The 13,900-nt window shown below is 49.5% G+C and overlaps 2 protein-coding genes across 2 annotated transcripts in view; one reads left to right on the top strand and one right to left on the bottom strand.

Moving 5' to 3' along the window:
- The first annotated feature begins 5,710 nt into the window (after window positions 1–5,710).
- On the top strand, window positions 5,711–10,765 carry plin6 (perilipin 6). The gene is made up of 8 exons (XM_061289849.1): window positions 5,711–5,940; window positions 7,975–8,017; window positions 8,105–8,303; window positions 8,420–8,502; window positions 8,908–9,133; window positions 9,206–9,387; window positions 9,500–9,766; window positions 10,057–10,765. The coding sequence occupies exons 1-8, from the start codon at window positions 5,936–5,938 to the stop codon at window positions 10,438–10,440; spliced, it is 1,389 nt and encodes a 462-aa protein (XP_061145833.1). The 5' UTR covers window positions 5,711–5,935; the 3' UTR covers window positions 10,441–10,765.
- Window positions 10,766–10,966: 201 nt separating this feature from the next.
- dcst2 (DC-STAMP domain containing 2) overlaps window positions 10,967–13,900 on the bottom strand; it is a 51,886-nt gene continuing 48,952 nt past the window's right edge. Inside the window, exons 10-15 of the mRNA XM_061289091.1 lie at window positions 12,280–12,447; window positions 12,116–12,216; window positions 11,898–12,031; window positions 11,493–11,590; window positions 11,271–11,364; window positions 10,967–11,106 (exon numbers count right to left, since the gene is read on the bottom strand). Of these exons, the coding sequence (XP_061145075.1) occupies window positions 11,064–11,106; window positions 11,271–11,364; window positions 11,493–11,590; window positions 11,898–12,031; window positions 12,116–12,216; window positions 12,280–12,447 (638 nt within the window). The 3' untranslated portion in view covers window positions 10,967–11,063. The remainder of the gene's footprint in view (window positions 11,107–11,270; window positions 11,365–11,492; window positions 11,591–11,897; window positions 12,032–12,115; window positions 12,217–12,279; window positions 12,448–13,900) is intronic.

The raw sequence follows: 13,900 nt of genomic DNA, 5'->3' as shown, positions 1-13,900 counted from the left end.
GCTGCACTGACTACAACTTGAAGGCCCTGCAGCGCATAGTGAACACGGCTGGTAAGATTATTGGTGCTTCGCTCCCCTCCTTGAAGGACATTTACACCTCCCATCTCACCCGCAAGGCGACCACGATTGTGAGTGATGTGAGTCACCCCGCTCACTCTTTGTTCGAGCTTCTGCCCTCTGGGAAGAGGTACAGAAGCCTGCGCTCCCGCACCACCAGACTCTCAAACAGCTTCATACTCCAGGCTGTCAGGATCTTGAACTCGCTTCCCCGTTCTGCGTAGCGTCCTGTACTTTTACTGTCTGTATGCACACTGGCTCTTATTTGTTGTGTTATCTGTTTATTTATTATTTATTATTACTCTTATTTGTTTGTGCCTTCTTGTTTTTTTATATTGCGTCGTTTACTTGTATGTCTATCGTGTAATATGTCTTGTCACCGTGGGATAGAGAAAACGTACCGTTTTTTTCCGTGTATAATGCGCCCCCATGTATAATACGCACCCTAAAAATGGCATGTTGATGCTGGAAAAAAGCCTGTACCCATGTATAATACCGTTTTTTTCCTTGTATAATGCGCAAAATTTAACTAATTTATTGTCCTAAAATCTGGGGTGCGCATTATACATGGGTACAAAAACATTTTAATTTTTTTTTTTTTTAATTTTTTTTTTTTTTTTAAGAAAGTACAACAAAACCAACAACAGGACTGACCGACAAAGACGTGGAACAAAAAGACAGGGTGACATTACCAAAGACAGGAACAGAAACCAAACAGACATCATGACATCATCCAAGGGTGAGCGAGGGGCAAACATGACTTAAATACAAAACAGAGGTGACACAGGAAGAGAGGGGCGACGCGAACAGAAACTATGGCAACCTAGACACATTGCAAAACTGGGGACGAGACATGATAAATCTCCCTCGAAATAAAACTTGAAATCACCTTTCCTCTTGTTTGTTGTCAATCGCGCATCGCATTCAGCCATCCTGCCCAACACACTTAGTCAGTAAAATTCATAATTGACGACACATCGTTTGATGCGATGGTGCAATCCTTGATGGTGTGTTATTGTCAAATATTGTTTGTTTTTCAATCTCCATCGCGGACCGGACGTCACACGGAGGCAGTATGACTGCGCATGCGCACTATGGATCCGATGCGCAGAACGGATGCGCAAGACACGTCAGCTATATAAAGAGCGAGAGTTGTTTTCTTCCTCTTAGTTTCAATTCACAGTTTAATTAGCAGTTTCAATCAGCAAATAACAAAATGCGTATTACAGGTAATATTTTATTTCACGACACTTTGCCTTGTTCCTTTCGTCTCTGCTGTTCACTTCAAACACGCTCCATACGACCGCAATGCTCTCGTATCAGACGCTTGCTCGATCACCTGCTCGTTTGCTGTCACAATGTACCCTACACAAATCCGAAACATTTGTTGCGGCTCAGAGTCACGACGAGGGGCAAGTTTTGGTTTCCAAGGGTGTTTTTATTCCTCTTCAACGTCTCTCCCATACAGAGCCGCCTTTTTCACGTCCGCACGCCTTTTTCACATGTGTGCACTGTGCACGGGCAGTCGGAGACATCAACGCCAACAAAAAAAATTACATCCAGCCTAGTTAAGACCATACCAAAGACTATAAAAATGGGACCCATTGCCTCCCTGCGTGTGTGACGATCATTGGGACTTAAAAAAAAAAAAACTTTTTTTTTTTCTTTTTTAAATTCATAAAAATTGCGTATTATACATGGGTACAGGCTTTTTTCCAGCATCAACATGCCATTTTTAGGGTGCTATATGGAAGTTTATCTGTGCCATCGGATTTTGAATTCGAATTTGTAGCACTGAATTTTTTTACATCCAATTTTTAACACTGAATTTTTTTTTGCATCTAAATCAGACTTTGAATTTTAAAAGCCATCGAATTTTTAGCACTGAATTTTTTTTTCCTAAGACATTTTTTTCAATGTCTCAAAAAATTCAGTGTCAAAAAATTCAATGTCTTAAAAAATTCAGTGTAAAAAAATTCGACATCTCAAAAAATTCAATGTAAAAAAATTCAATGTCTAAAAAAATTCAGTGTAAAAAAATTCGATGTCTCCAAAAATTCAGTGTAAAAATATTCAGCGCGGACATCCGGGGTAACCAAGGGAGAAGTAATCGATCCCTGTATCAAATCATCCAACGTTCAGCCAATCAAGGAACGTCGTGAAGTTCAAGTTCATTACAGTATTACAGTATTAACTGTTACTGTTATCTTTGAACTTCACGACGTTCCTGTTTCGACGTCACATGACCAATGGAGCGTAACTTGATTGGCTGAACGTTGGATGATTTGATACAGGGGATTACTTCTCCCTTGGTTACCCCGGATGTCCGCGCTGAATATTTTTACACTGAATTTTTGGAGACATCGAATTTTTTTACACTGAATTTTTTTAGACATTGAATTTTTTTACATTGAATTTTTCGAGATGTCGAATTTTTTTACACTGAATTTTTTAAGACATGGAATTTTTTGACACTGAATTTTTTGAGACATTGAAAAAAATGTCTTAGGAAAAAAAAATTCAGTGCTAGAAATTCGATGGCTTTTAAAATTCAAAGTCTGATTTAGATGCAAAAAAAAATTCAGTGTTAAAAATTGGATGTAAAAAAATTCAGTGCTACAAATTCGAATTCAAAATCCGATGGCACAGATAAACTTCCATATGCGTATTATACATGGGGGCGCATTATACACGGAAAAAAACGGTAGTCTGTTGTGCAGATTATCCGTGCGTTTCAGGTCCATCGAGAAGTCCTTTTCTATCGCCATCGAAGCTAATGCTGAAAGCCAAGCCTAACCCTGTGGTATTTCTGGCATATATTTTCATTCGAGTCACGCTCGTAGTTAGTGGAATGAAAGTGGCGGACAAATCCTTCGGAAATCTAGCTTCGGAGTTGTCCAGCTTTTCTTGAAAAGTCCATCTTGAAAATGGCTTTGACAGTAAATCTGCAACCAAATCCATTTCTTCTTCCCCTTCAGCCATTATGGGTTGAGAAAACAGCTATTAAATCAACACATCATCTTTGCTTGTGCAACTCGCTACAGGTGCAGTTTGCTAGCTCTGTCAAGTACTCTCTCTGACTATCAGTGTGAATACGCTGACGTTTCCTTACGCCTGCTAGATGGCCTTGGTGTCGGCAACTCAAAATCGGATTGGTTGAAGCAACAGTTTGATTGCCATTTATTTTATGCTACAGGGCCCGCAGAATTGATTGTGAAGGAGTCCAGGCAGATATTTTTGACCCTGGCAACAAATAGTGGCTGAAATGTGATTGGTTAAATACCTAAACATGAAAATACACGTCTGGAAGCAGTGCAACCAGAGGGCTAGCAATGAAAGGAAACGGAGTGACCATAGCTCAGTGGCCTAGTGGAAGAGTGTCCGCCCTGAGACTGGAAGGTTGTGGGTTCAAACCCTGGCCGGGTCATACCAAAGACTGTAAAAATGGGACCCATTGCCTCCCTGCTTGGCACTCAGCATTAAGGGTTGGAATTGGGGGGTTAGATCACCAACTGATTCCCGAGCGCGGCACCGCTGCTGCTCACTGCTCCCCTCTCCCCCAGGGGATGGATTAAGATCACACGGGGATGGGTTAAATGCAGAGGACAAATTTCACCACACCCAGGTGTGTGCGTGACGATCATTGGGACTTTAATCTTTTAATCTTTAATTTGGAATTATTTAATATGTATTCATGGACAAAACATAATTAACATCAGTCTGTGATTCAGATATTTGTAGGCCAGCAGAGAAGGCCTTGCAGGCCCTGACGGCCCACCACTGGTGCACACACACTTTTAAGGTGGACTGGGCTTGAGTAGGTCCGGTCCTTCTTCCTAATGAAAGCTGCTCTCTTTTTTGCTACTAAGAATTTTTTCCCCCCCTCTCTTGCGTTTCCTGCTTCGGCAAGCTAAAAAAAGAAAATATAGATTTGAGCCCGTTGCCCGTTAGATGCTAATTTGTAATAATACAATCAATTTAATTGAGAAGATTTTGATTGTCCTGCGGGGGACAATTTGCTTTGCGGCTGTGTGTTAGGAACAAAAAAAGAAATCACCTATGTCAATGCACAAAAAGAATACGAAATGAAAGGCTCTGAGAGGCTGCAAGTGAAGTGCTGGCTCGCTCATGATTGGTGTGGCCAAACGCGTTATGAAGCTGCACTCACATGAGCCTCCGCCAAGTTGGCTTACGGCGATCCAGCACAACGGAGCACCACATCCACTTTTTCACTTCTTTGTTTTCCCTCCAGAGCCACTACGCAAACTCGAGGCTCCTTAAAAAGAGGGTGACGAAGGTCGAGCGAGCGCAGGGAACCAATTGCAAGCAGATTGATGAGCTCATGACGCACAAAAGGCTGAAATGGGACCAACATAAGGAAGACGGAGCGGAGAGGAAAAGCCCACCTAATGACAAGCGCAGGTAAACAAGATATGACGGGAAACAAAACAAAATAAGTTCAGTGCAATGCAAAAGCCCACAAATGTGGGCAACGGCACCGGTCAGCACAAGAGTAGCGAAGAATTTGCCACCAAGAGTTTTCCGCCCATCCCCAGGAGAGTGACTGACGGAAAAAGATGGCCCACCAGTGAACAAGTCCAAAGGGCCGGAGGGTGTTTGCGGGGATTTCTGCATGACCGTTCCTGGTCCCAGTCAGTCAATGGACAAGGTGGTGAAGAAAGCCGGCGCTGTCCTGGGCTGCAGTCTGGACCGGGTGGAGGTGGTGGGGGAGAGGAGGATGGTGGCTAAGCTGTCCTCCATCATGGACAATGTCTTCCACCCCCTTCATGAGACTGTCAGAGCCCTGGAGAGCTCCATCAGCGACCGGCTTCGTCACCCACGATGCACCTCCGAGAGGCATCGCAGGTCCTTCCTCCCTGCTGCCATCAGACTGTACAACCAGGCCGACCATCGTAGCTAACGGACAAAATAACATGCAATAACGTGCAATAACCATATGTGCAATCACACTATGTGCAATATCTGTCTACCTCACACTCTTTTACCTGCTTTCTTTGCACTTTTTTTGCACTATTTTTTTATCTAATATTTTTTTTATCTCCACTGTATATTGTGTATTGTGTATTTTGTATACACTGTCCATATTTTTTTTTAATTATATATACCTTCTACTTCTTAAAATCTTTTACCCCCTTCCCCGCATGCGTGTGTGTGTGTATATGTTAAGTGTACTGCTGCTAACATAGGAGTTTCCCCATTGAGGGAATAATAAAGGATTATCTTATCTTATCTTATGTGTGACAAGATATTGTCATATTGAGGCACAGCACAGTCACTGAGGTTTCTTTAAGTCTCTGGCTTGCGTCTAATTTTGTGATGAAGCCTTGAAAATGACCGTCGATGTCAACACCAAAGCGTTAAAAGAAGTCAGGACGAGCCGACTGCAACATGTGGACTGGATTTGGCTTTACAAACTGGTGCGCCGTTTGAATGTGATGGCTTGATGGCGAACATGGCCACACCCCCTGTTCTAGAGGGTGTGCGCACTTGTGCAACCAAATGCTCTCACTTCTTTTTAATTTCCCTCAGGGGAATATTTTTCTGGGGAGTTGCCATGTCCACAGTCTGAAATATTTCAAGACGTCTGCTATGCTCATTCTGTCCAGTTTGTTTCATGCCACCAGAGTGACTTGACAAATTTATCTGGTTGACTTTTGATTTCTGGGCTGGACTGGGCTGAACTTGATGTGGAGTTGCAAAAGTCAAGAAAGGTGGTCATTCATCCGGCCTGCCCGTGAGGCCGTCACGTCACGCCTCCTCCTGAAAACCTGCCGTCCCGCCCACCGCCGCTCTCACAAGTGCTGGCTCGCTGGCTCAGCCGCTTCTGCTCTTCATCTTCAGCTGCTGTGCCTTTCTCATGGGGTAAGTACGTGGCTTTTTTGCCCTGTGAGCAGCGAGGCTATGGGACTTTTCCTTTTCTGCTCAGCTGCCTCCTTGCGAGATTGGTCCAGGGTCTACGCAGCCTCTTGCGTCTAGCCCAGGGGTGGGCAAACTTTTTGAATCGCGGGCCGAACTGGGTTCTAAATTTGGACCGGAGGGCCGGACCAGGAGCAGATGGACGTAGGCGTTGTGTGAAGTCATATAAGCGACCTGTAAAGGTCATTGCATAAAAGATCTTGGCCTTTAGTAGGTAGTAAAGCATGGATATTCCAAACAATTTTTTTGAGAACAAATGCATTTATTAACAGCATTAGAAAAATAATAATTCACTAAAAAACTGCTATCAGTGATTCTCATAAAATACGACACTGTTATTATGAATAACAATTTCCATCACTTCAGTGCCTGCAGGTCAGATTAATGAAAAATGTTTATCTTATGAGATCACATCAAACGGCAAACATTCTGACCAAATATATCATCTTGAAGAATCGGTGAAAGCATACATCCAAATAAAGTAATCAAAACAGCAACACGGTGAGGGGTATCTGAAAATCAGAGCAGAGTTTTAACTCGCAAACACCTGGTAACAGAGGTGAGGAAACGGGAAACACCTCCTTAAAGTAAGCCTTAAGAACTTTACAGGTTAAGATTAGTCGCAAATAGGTGGTGCATCAATGTCCTTGAGCATCCTGCATTGTTTGAAAATGAGAATGGTCGCTAGTTTCAATCCCTGCTATGTGTACAAATCATATTCAAAATGCATTTTTTTACAATAAACTTGAGAGCCTCCCGTTTATTTTCAGTGGGAACAGTGTTGTTGGTCTCCCTTTTTTGCTAGTGCGTCATAGTCTGGAGTAAAATTTGTTGTGGCAATTCTTAGGCGAGATCCGAGGTGTTGGTCCGTTTACCTTGATCTGTGACGGGTTGATGTTGATGTGGCTGAACGTCACGTCGCGTACGTCGAGCCAAATTGGCCACTCTTTTTTAACATTCGGCACTCACTTCTTTTTTTCGGGCCACTCATTTTAATGGAAGGATTCCAGGGGAAGGTTTGTGGGTGGCTTTAGCGCAAAACTGCATCTGAAAGCTCAGCGCGCGAATTATAAGAATGCGGTCGTCAAAGCCCACGCTCTAAATTCGGGACTGATACGAATAGAGCGAGAGTGCGCCAAGTCCGTACTACTACGTACACGCACTTGTGAGTGTGCACCGAGCTTTCTGACACGGCTTCCGGTAGTAAATGCGCAGGCGAGCGCTTCGCCATCTACTGGGAAAACGCAGTCATTGCAGGCAAAATGACCAAAAAAAAAAAAGTTTAATAATACAATTTGTTCAGGGTTGGCGGGCCGGATTAAACGGTCCCGTGGGCCGGATGTGGCCCGCGGGCCGTAGTTTGCCCACCCCTGGTCTAGCCCAAAGTGGCTCAGCTCCAACTCACCGGAAAGCAAATACTTTTAAATTTCCCAAATAGTGTCGGGCGGTCGTCTGAACTTTGTTTGATTGAATGATGGATTTATTTCGAAAAGCCTGATGGTTGAAGCCCGATTGGCTCCCGCGCAGCAGTCGAGAGCAGATTGGCGAGCTGCTTGTGGACAAACAAATCAGAGTGGATGGCGTTCTCTTCTTCTGTAGTGCAAGGTAGCTTAGCTAAAATCACACTAAGGAGGCGACGCCAACAGTAAGACAGCTCGGATGGCGTCATCCGCCATGGGCACATTGAGCTCCCGCCATCTCACACAAAAGCCTATGGAAGTTGTCAGAGCGCTTGAAAAGCCCGTTTGTGTACGGCCGAGCGTACGTGCCTTCACCAAAGAGGGTGATTTCCACGCTGGTTTGGTGGTGGAACATTAGAGTCGTGCGCGAGAGCAGCTGACTGCCTCATGCCGCCGCCACCGCAGAACTTGGGGCCTCCCGCTCACAGCATGGATGCTTCTGCAAAAATCGGTAGCGCTGGACTTAAGTGTCTTGGCCAAATCAAATAAACTGACTTCCTTTCTCTCTTTGTGCCTTCAGATTTGGGGAAAGAGACGACATGTCTGTTCGTCACAATCACGAGGTGAGGTGGGCCAACTACGTGTCACGTGCCACGTCACGTGCCATGTGTCAAATGTGTCACTCAAATCTCGGTGGATCTCATGTCTAGATGAGTGCAGTGCTGAGGCTCTCGCATCTTCCTCTGGTTCGCTCGGCGCTGAGCTCAGTGACCTCTGCATATTCGGAGGTCAAAGGTCGCTACCCTCTACTGGGATTGGTGGGCAACGCGGCGGAGGCGGGTGTCCGGAATGCCTCAGTTGCGGCCTTGAGCGGCGCCACGCCCCTGGTGCAGACCCTCTGGCCTCAGAGTGCGTACGCCGCCACCAACAACCAACAATGCCACCGCTAATCATGCTGCCGATACTTGGCCACTGTGGCATGGCCGTCCCGTACTATGTTATGTGTGTCTTTCTCTGCCCTGCAGTCGAGGCGGCCAACGGCTTTGCTCTGGTGGGTCTGGATCAGCTGGAGAGGAAATTTCCCGTCCTGAACCGCTCCACCGACGAGGTTGCCATCTTGTTTCCTCTTCTTGTGATTGAGGAAGCGCCTCCGTTGTGATTGGGGCTTAGAGAATCATTCGAAAGGGAGGGGCATGCCGTCGCTTGGATTAGGGCTGAACGACAGTGGCGGCCAGCACCCTCTAGGCCCGTTCCAAAAATTACTCAGCCCTCATGCTGTGCAAGTGATTGTTGAAATTGGAGCCTAGCAGAGACTCAGGCAGCCGTCCCCTTAGGAGTTTGGCTGCACGAGGTGCACATTTGTCCAGCGGCCATGTCGTTTAGTCATCGACGACATGAAAAACGATTTGGCTTAATGACGCGGGAAACATTAATGCCGTCGCATAACGGCTGTTGCCCTATGACGGTCTGCTTTGTCATGTGATTATGTAACGTGTGGCGCGTCCCCACCCAGGTGGTGGGTCACCTGAAAAATGCCTTCTTCCTAACCCTGGACGACATGCAGTTGTGGATGCTGGACGGGCTGGAGCAGATGGAGCGCCTGTCTCACATCGCCTGGGCGGCGGTGAGGCAGCTACAGGACTCGCAGGTGGGACGCGCCGCCTCGACAGGTTTGGATGACGTGCTCAGCCGCCTGGAGAGTGTCGCTGCCTACTACATGCCACTGCCGCCCACGTTGCGTGAGTAGCTAGTTCCCACTTTTGTGGCGAGTGCAGGTCGTAACGGCGCTTTGTGACGTGTGCCGTCTTGAGGTCGTGAGTGGGAGATGCGGGTTCAGGAGTACGAGGACGAAGATGACAGCGATGAGCCCGGCCCGTGGACCCGCGTGCGCAGCCTCCTTCTCAGTATCAGCCTGCAGCTTTACCACCGCATGGTCAATGTCCGAGAACAGCTGGACGACGCCACCGGAGCCCTGGGGGACACCGTCCGAGCCGTATGTTGCTGAGGACAACGCTGGCCTTTGATCGCAACTCATGACTACGTAGAATTTAATCCGTGAACACGCTCTGACATGGACGGGAATCCCACCATTTTGTTCACTGCAGGTGGGGCTGGCGTCCATCCTGGACCTGTTGGGAGAGCTGCTGCGGAACCTGCGGCGCTTGCTGGTGGCGCTGGTATACCGGGCCGAGAGCCTGCAGGAAATGAGCCTGGGTCGCGTTCGGGAGCAGGCCGTCGTGCTGGCGGAGCTGCGCCCGGTGCGGCAAGTCCGAGAGCTCCCGCTTCAGGTGCGCCGTCTTCTGGGGGACCTTCAGGAGCTCTCCAAGATCCTCCTGCAACTATTCATCAACGCCACGCCACTGTATGACTTGGTGAGTCCGCTTTGTCCTGGCCAATCTGAGCTGACGCCTTTCAAACGTGTCTCGGCACGATCTTTGAACGGTGCATGTTCAAAGGGGCATGTGGGCGGCATCTTCTCAAGGGCCGTCTCGAGAAGCACACTTTCAGATGAGTTGGATTGTCACGTTTGAGAGACATGGCTGCATGTTTTCAGAATATCTGGGCTGATTTTGTCACGCTGGAGGCATGTTCCCAGGTGGCACGTCTTGCTAGGTTCCTCTTGATAAGCGAGGCCGTGTTTCCCATATGTGTGGTGCATCAGCTCCAGCGGCCGTCCGACAAGGAGGTGGAAGACTTCCTGAACCAGGAGGACTTGCGTGCAGACAGCTCATCCCGCCGCAGCTCGGCCAACAGCCTGTTCCTGAAGGCCATGGACGGCCGTCCTCGCCGGCGCAAGAGTCTCTATTCCAGGGCCGCCCGTAGCCCGGGCCCCGACCCCCCTGCCGGTTCCGGCCGGCGCTCCAGCCTGAAGCAGGAGCCGGAGGCAGATGGTTCCTCCATGCCTTCCGATGGCGCCGCCCGCCGCCCCTCCGCCGCTGAGCTCATCCTCACGCCGCTCAAGCAGTTTGTGTCGCAGAGCCAAAAGGCCTTTGAGTACCTCCACCCCAACTCGGCGGAAGAGGCCATCAACAGCACCAGCGACTGATGAGCACCGGGTTGTCCTGTCGCTACACGCCCCCCCTGCCTCCGCTGCAGCCAATCACCCGAGTGCATACACGTTCTCCAAAGTAACCGTGGCAACCCTGCTTCCCTCTGCTCTCGCTTGAACGCCCGTAGCGCCTGACGTCGGTGCCGCTAACACCTGATACACACTTGCGGATCTTTCAAAGAGCCCCGTTGTGTTGGTGTGTGCGTGTTTGCACGTGGCTAACAGCTAAGCAACCAGGAATCACTGTGATAGCCGCTATTGCTGATTATTTGTAGTGTTTCTGTGTCCGCAACATCCCCCAATAAAGCTTGTCATACCTTCATCGTGGGACTGCTCCAACTAGTCAGCTTTCAGCAATGTCTGAAATGTGCTGGAAGCATATTTGAAGGCTGATTCACCCCTCTTGAGGTCCATTTAGACAGTCGTGTTGCTGCCGTGTTCCTTTCAACCGCCTTTTGGGCCTGTTTGACGTTCACGCAGCTCACGCATCAAATAATTTATTTGCATTGGAACGTTCTTTTCGTTTGTTGTTTGCACAAGCCGATGCGAGGTCAGACGTCATCACCCTCGCTCTCTTGGAAAAAGCGTTGTGTGCAGGTTGACGGTTCGGCGATGGGAGTTCACGTCCGGTGGGCGTCCCTCCCCTCGTCCTCGCTCGAGTCGCTGATCCATGAGCATGCCAACACACACACACGCACACGTACACGCACACACAAAGACAACAGGAGAATGTATTTTTAGCTTTTTTCTCATGCAATCCATGAGCGTTTGGCATTTGTTGCTATATTTTGCTGGTTTCTTCTTCTGCTGTTTTGTTGCTCACTCACAGCTCCTCCTGGCTGTCTTCCCAGAAGCTGGCCGGTCGCACGCACACGTCACACACCCTTCCCACGCTCTTGAAGCACGCCTTACAAAACAGGCCTGCAAACATAAAAGCTACGTTCAAAATTCCCTTGCAACCAACGTCGGAGACTTTTGCAAATAGTGCGCGTAGGCTAGTTGCGGATGTTGGCCGCTCCGCAGGACAGTAACTTTGGAGGTCGTCCTACCTGGACATTGCGAGACGTCGCAGACGAACGGTGCAAAGCCCGCCCTCTCACCGCAGGCAACGCACATTTGAGACAGGTAAGCTACGCCTCCTGGCAGCCTGGCAGACACATGGATTGACACTTGATTGACATCATCACGCAAGACAGGGGCGGATATGCTTCATCAAAGCGCTGCTGCCAAATCTTTGAGAGAGGACACCTGCGTGGGACCTTTGTGGAAGAGCCAATGCACTTTGGCTTTGTTAGACGGTCATGCTATAAAGCAGGGGTGGGCAATTCCGCTCGAGGACCGAGATTGCCCACCCCTGCTATAAAGGCTTCGTGTGGGGTCTTCATTGCAGAATAAGAAAGATCATTTCCCCCACTGCAGCTCAGCCTAACCGTCCCGTCTGAACAAAGACGCACCGTCGCAAGAGGCCCTGGAGACGGCTGCACGGCTCAGGCCTTCTCGCTCGCGTCTTGGCTGCCGCCCTGACCAGGGCTCTCGCCGCTGCCCGCCGCTCGTCCAGGATATGCTGGTGCAAGAAGTGGACGCGCGCCTGGCAGAACAGGAGGTCAATGGAAGGTCAGTGGACATCCGGTCAGTCGGGTGTCAAATGACATGTCTTGACGTGGACATTTACCTTCTCTGTGTCAGGGTGGAAGTAAGCGCAAATGAGGCGTCGTGATCGCCGCACTATCCCCCCGGCGAGTGTCACCACGAGGGCGGCGCCCAACAGGAAGCCTGCGAGCAGATCCGAGCGTCTCGAGTTGCCGGAGACCACTTCCATCGACGACGGTGGCCTACCTAAGAGGAAGCAGGCGGAGCGATCTGGTTCCGCCGGCGCCGGCAGGCACTTGCCGCTGATGACCGTGACGTTACCCGCCTGCAGCATGTTGAAGGACGCCGTCAAGTCGCGCATGACGTCGGCCACGAAGCCCGAGCCCTCCACCTGGACCAACACCATCACCGGAGCTGCAGGGCCACATCAACAATCAATCACCCTGAGGTCAGAGCTCGACACAAGTTTACCGGCCACCAGCCCCAACGAGCACAACGAGCATCACTTGGCAGGTGCTTGCTTCCATTGGATTTTGGTCTCACCAGTCATCTCTATTGTCAGGCATACAAAAAACTCCCCCTAAGTGAGTCGTCACCTTATCGTGGTGGAGGGGTTTGCGTGCCCCTATGATCCTAGGAGCCATGTTGTCTGGGGCTTCATGCCCCTGGTAGGGTCACCCATGGCAAACGGGTCCTAGGTGAGGCGCCAGATAAAGCACGGCTTACATTAGCCCCTCATGATGAAAAAAATTAATGGATCTCGTTTTCCCTCGCCCGGACGCGGGTCACCGGGGCCCCCCTCTGGAGCCAGGCCTGGAGGCGGGGCTCGAAGGCGAGCGTCTGGTGGCCGGGCCTTCGCCCACGGGGCCCGGCCTGGCACAGCCCGAAAAGGAGGTCTAAGGGGTCGGGTGTAGTGCAAGCTGGGCGGCGGCCAAAGGCAGGGACCTTGGCAGTCTGATCCCCGGCAGCAGAAGCTGGCTCTTGGGACATGGAATGTCACCTCTCTGGCTGGAAAGGAGCCCGAGCTGGTGTGCGAGGCAGAAAAGTTCCGACTAGATATAGTCGGACTTGCCTCCAGGCACAGTTTGGGTTCCGGCACAAACCCTCTCGAGAGGGGCTGGACTCTCTTCCACTCTGGACTTGCCCACGGTGAGAGGTGTCGAGCAGGTGTGGGTATACTTATTGCCCCCCTGCTGGGCGCCTGCACATTGGGGTTCACACCGGTGAACGAGAGGGTAGCCTCCTTCCGCCTTGGGGTGGGGGGCCGGGTCCTGACTGTTGTTTGTGTCTATGCACCAAACGGCAGCTCAGAGTACCCACCCTTCTTGGAGTCCCTGGAGGAAGTGCCGGAGAGCGCTCCTTCTGGGGACTCCATCGTTCTACGAGCGCCCCCGATCTGAACCCGTGCGGTGTTCTATTATTGGACTTCTGTGCTCGACACGGATGTTCTATAATGAACACCATGTTCAAACCTAAGGGTGTCCATGTGTGCACTTGGCACCAGGACACTCTAGGCCGCAGTTCGATGATCGACTTTGTAGTCGTGTATGGATGGACAAAAAAACTCGGGGCCAGACAATATTGGGGGAAAACCTTTGAGGAGTTGTGCAGGAGAGGTGGCGGGTGTCTTTTTCTTTTTTTTAGAAAAAAATTCCAGCTCAGTAGGGTCCCTTGTCTTTGGAATGACTCAATTATAGATCCAGTCCTCAAGACTAGAGCACAGAAAACGCTGAATGACTTCCAGCCAGTTGCTCTGACGTTCCCCTTAGTCATGAAATCATTTTAGCATATAATGGAAAATCCCTTTTTTTCTTGTGTATTTGGACTCTCCAAGAGTGTAGAAAAGCGTAATCTATCCCTCCAGGTG

This window comes from Syngnathus typhle, linkage group LG10 (assembly GCF_033458585.1).
Source record: "Syngnathus typhle isolate RoL2023-S1 ecotype Sweden linkage group LG10, RoL_Styp_1.0, whole genome shotgun sequence".
In the NCBI taxonomy this organism is placed as follows: Eukaryota; Metazoa; Chordata; class Actinopteri; order Syngnathiformes; family Syngnathidae; genus Syngnathus; species Syngnathus typhle.
Note: the sequence above shows the minus strand (reverse complement) of the source record. Positions and strands in the feature narration are given on the sequence as shown.

Excerpts from the sequence above, each read along its gene's own strand:
- plin6 (XM_061289849.1), top strand. Across the intron at positions 8,018-8,104 it reads CTGTTCGTCACAATCACGAG|ATGAGTGCAGTGCTGAGGCT; the intron begins GTGAGGTGGGCC and ends TCTCATGTCTAG. Across the intron at positions 9,388-9,499 it reads TGGGGGACACCGTCCGAGCC|GTGGGGCTGGCGTCCATCCT; the intron begins GTATGTTGCTGA and ends TGTTCACTGCAG.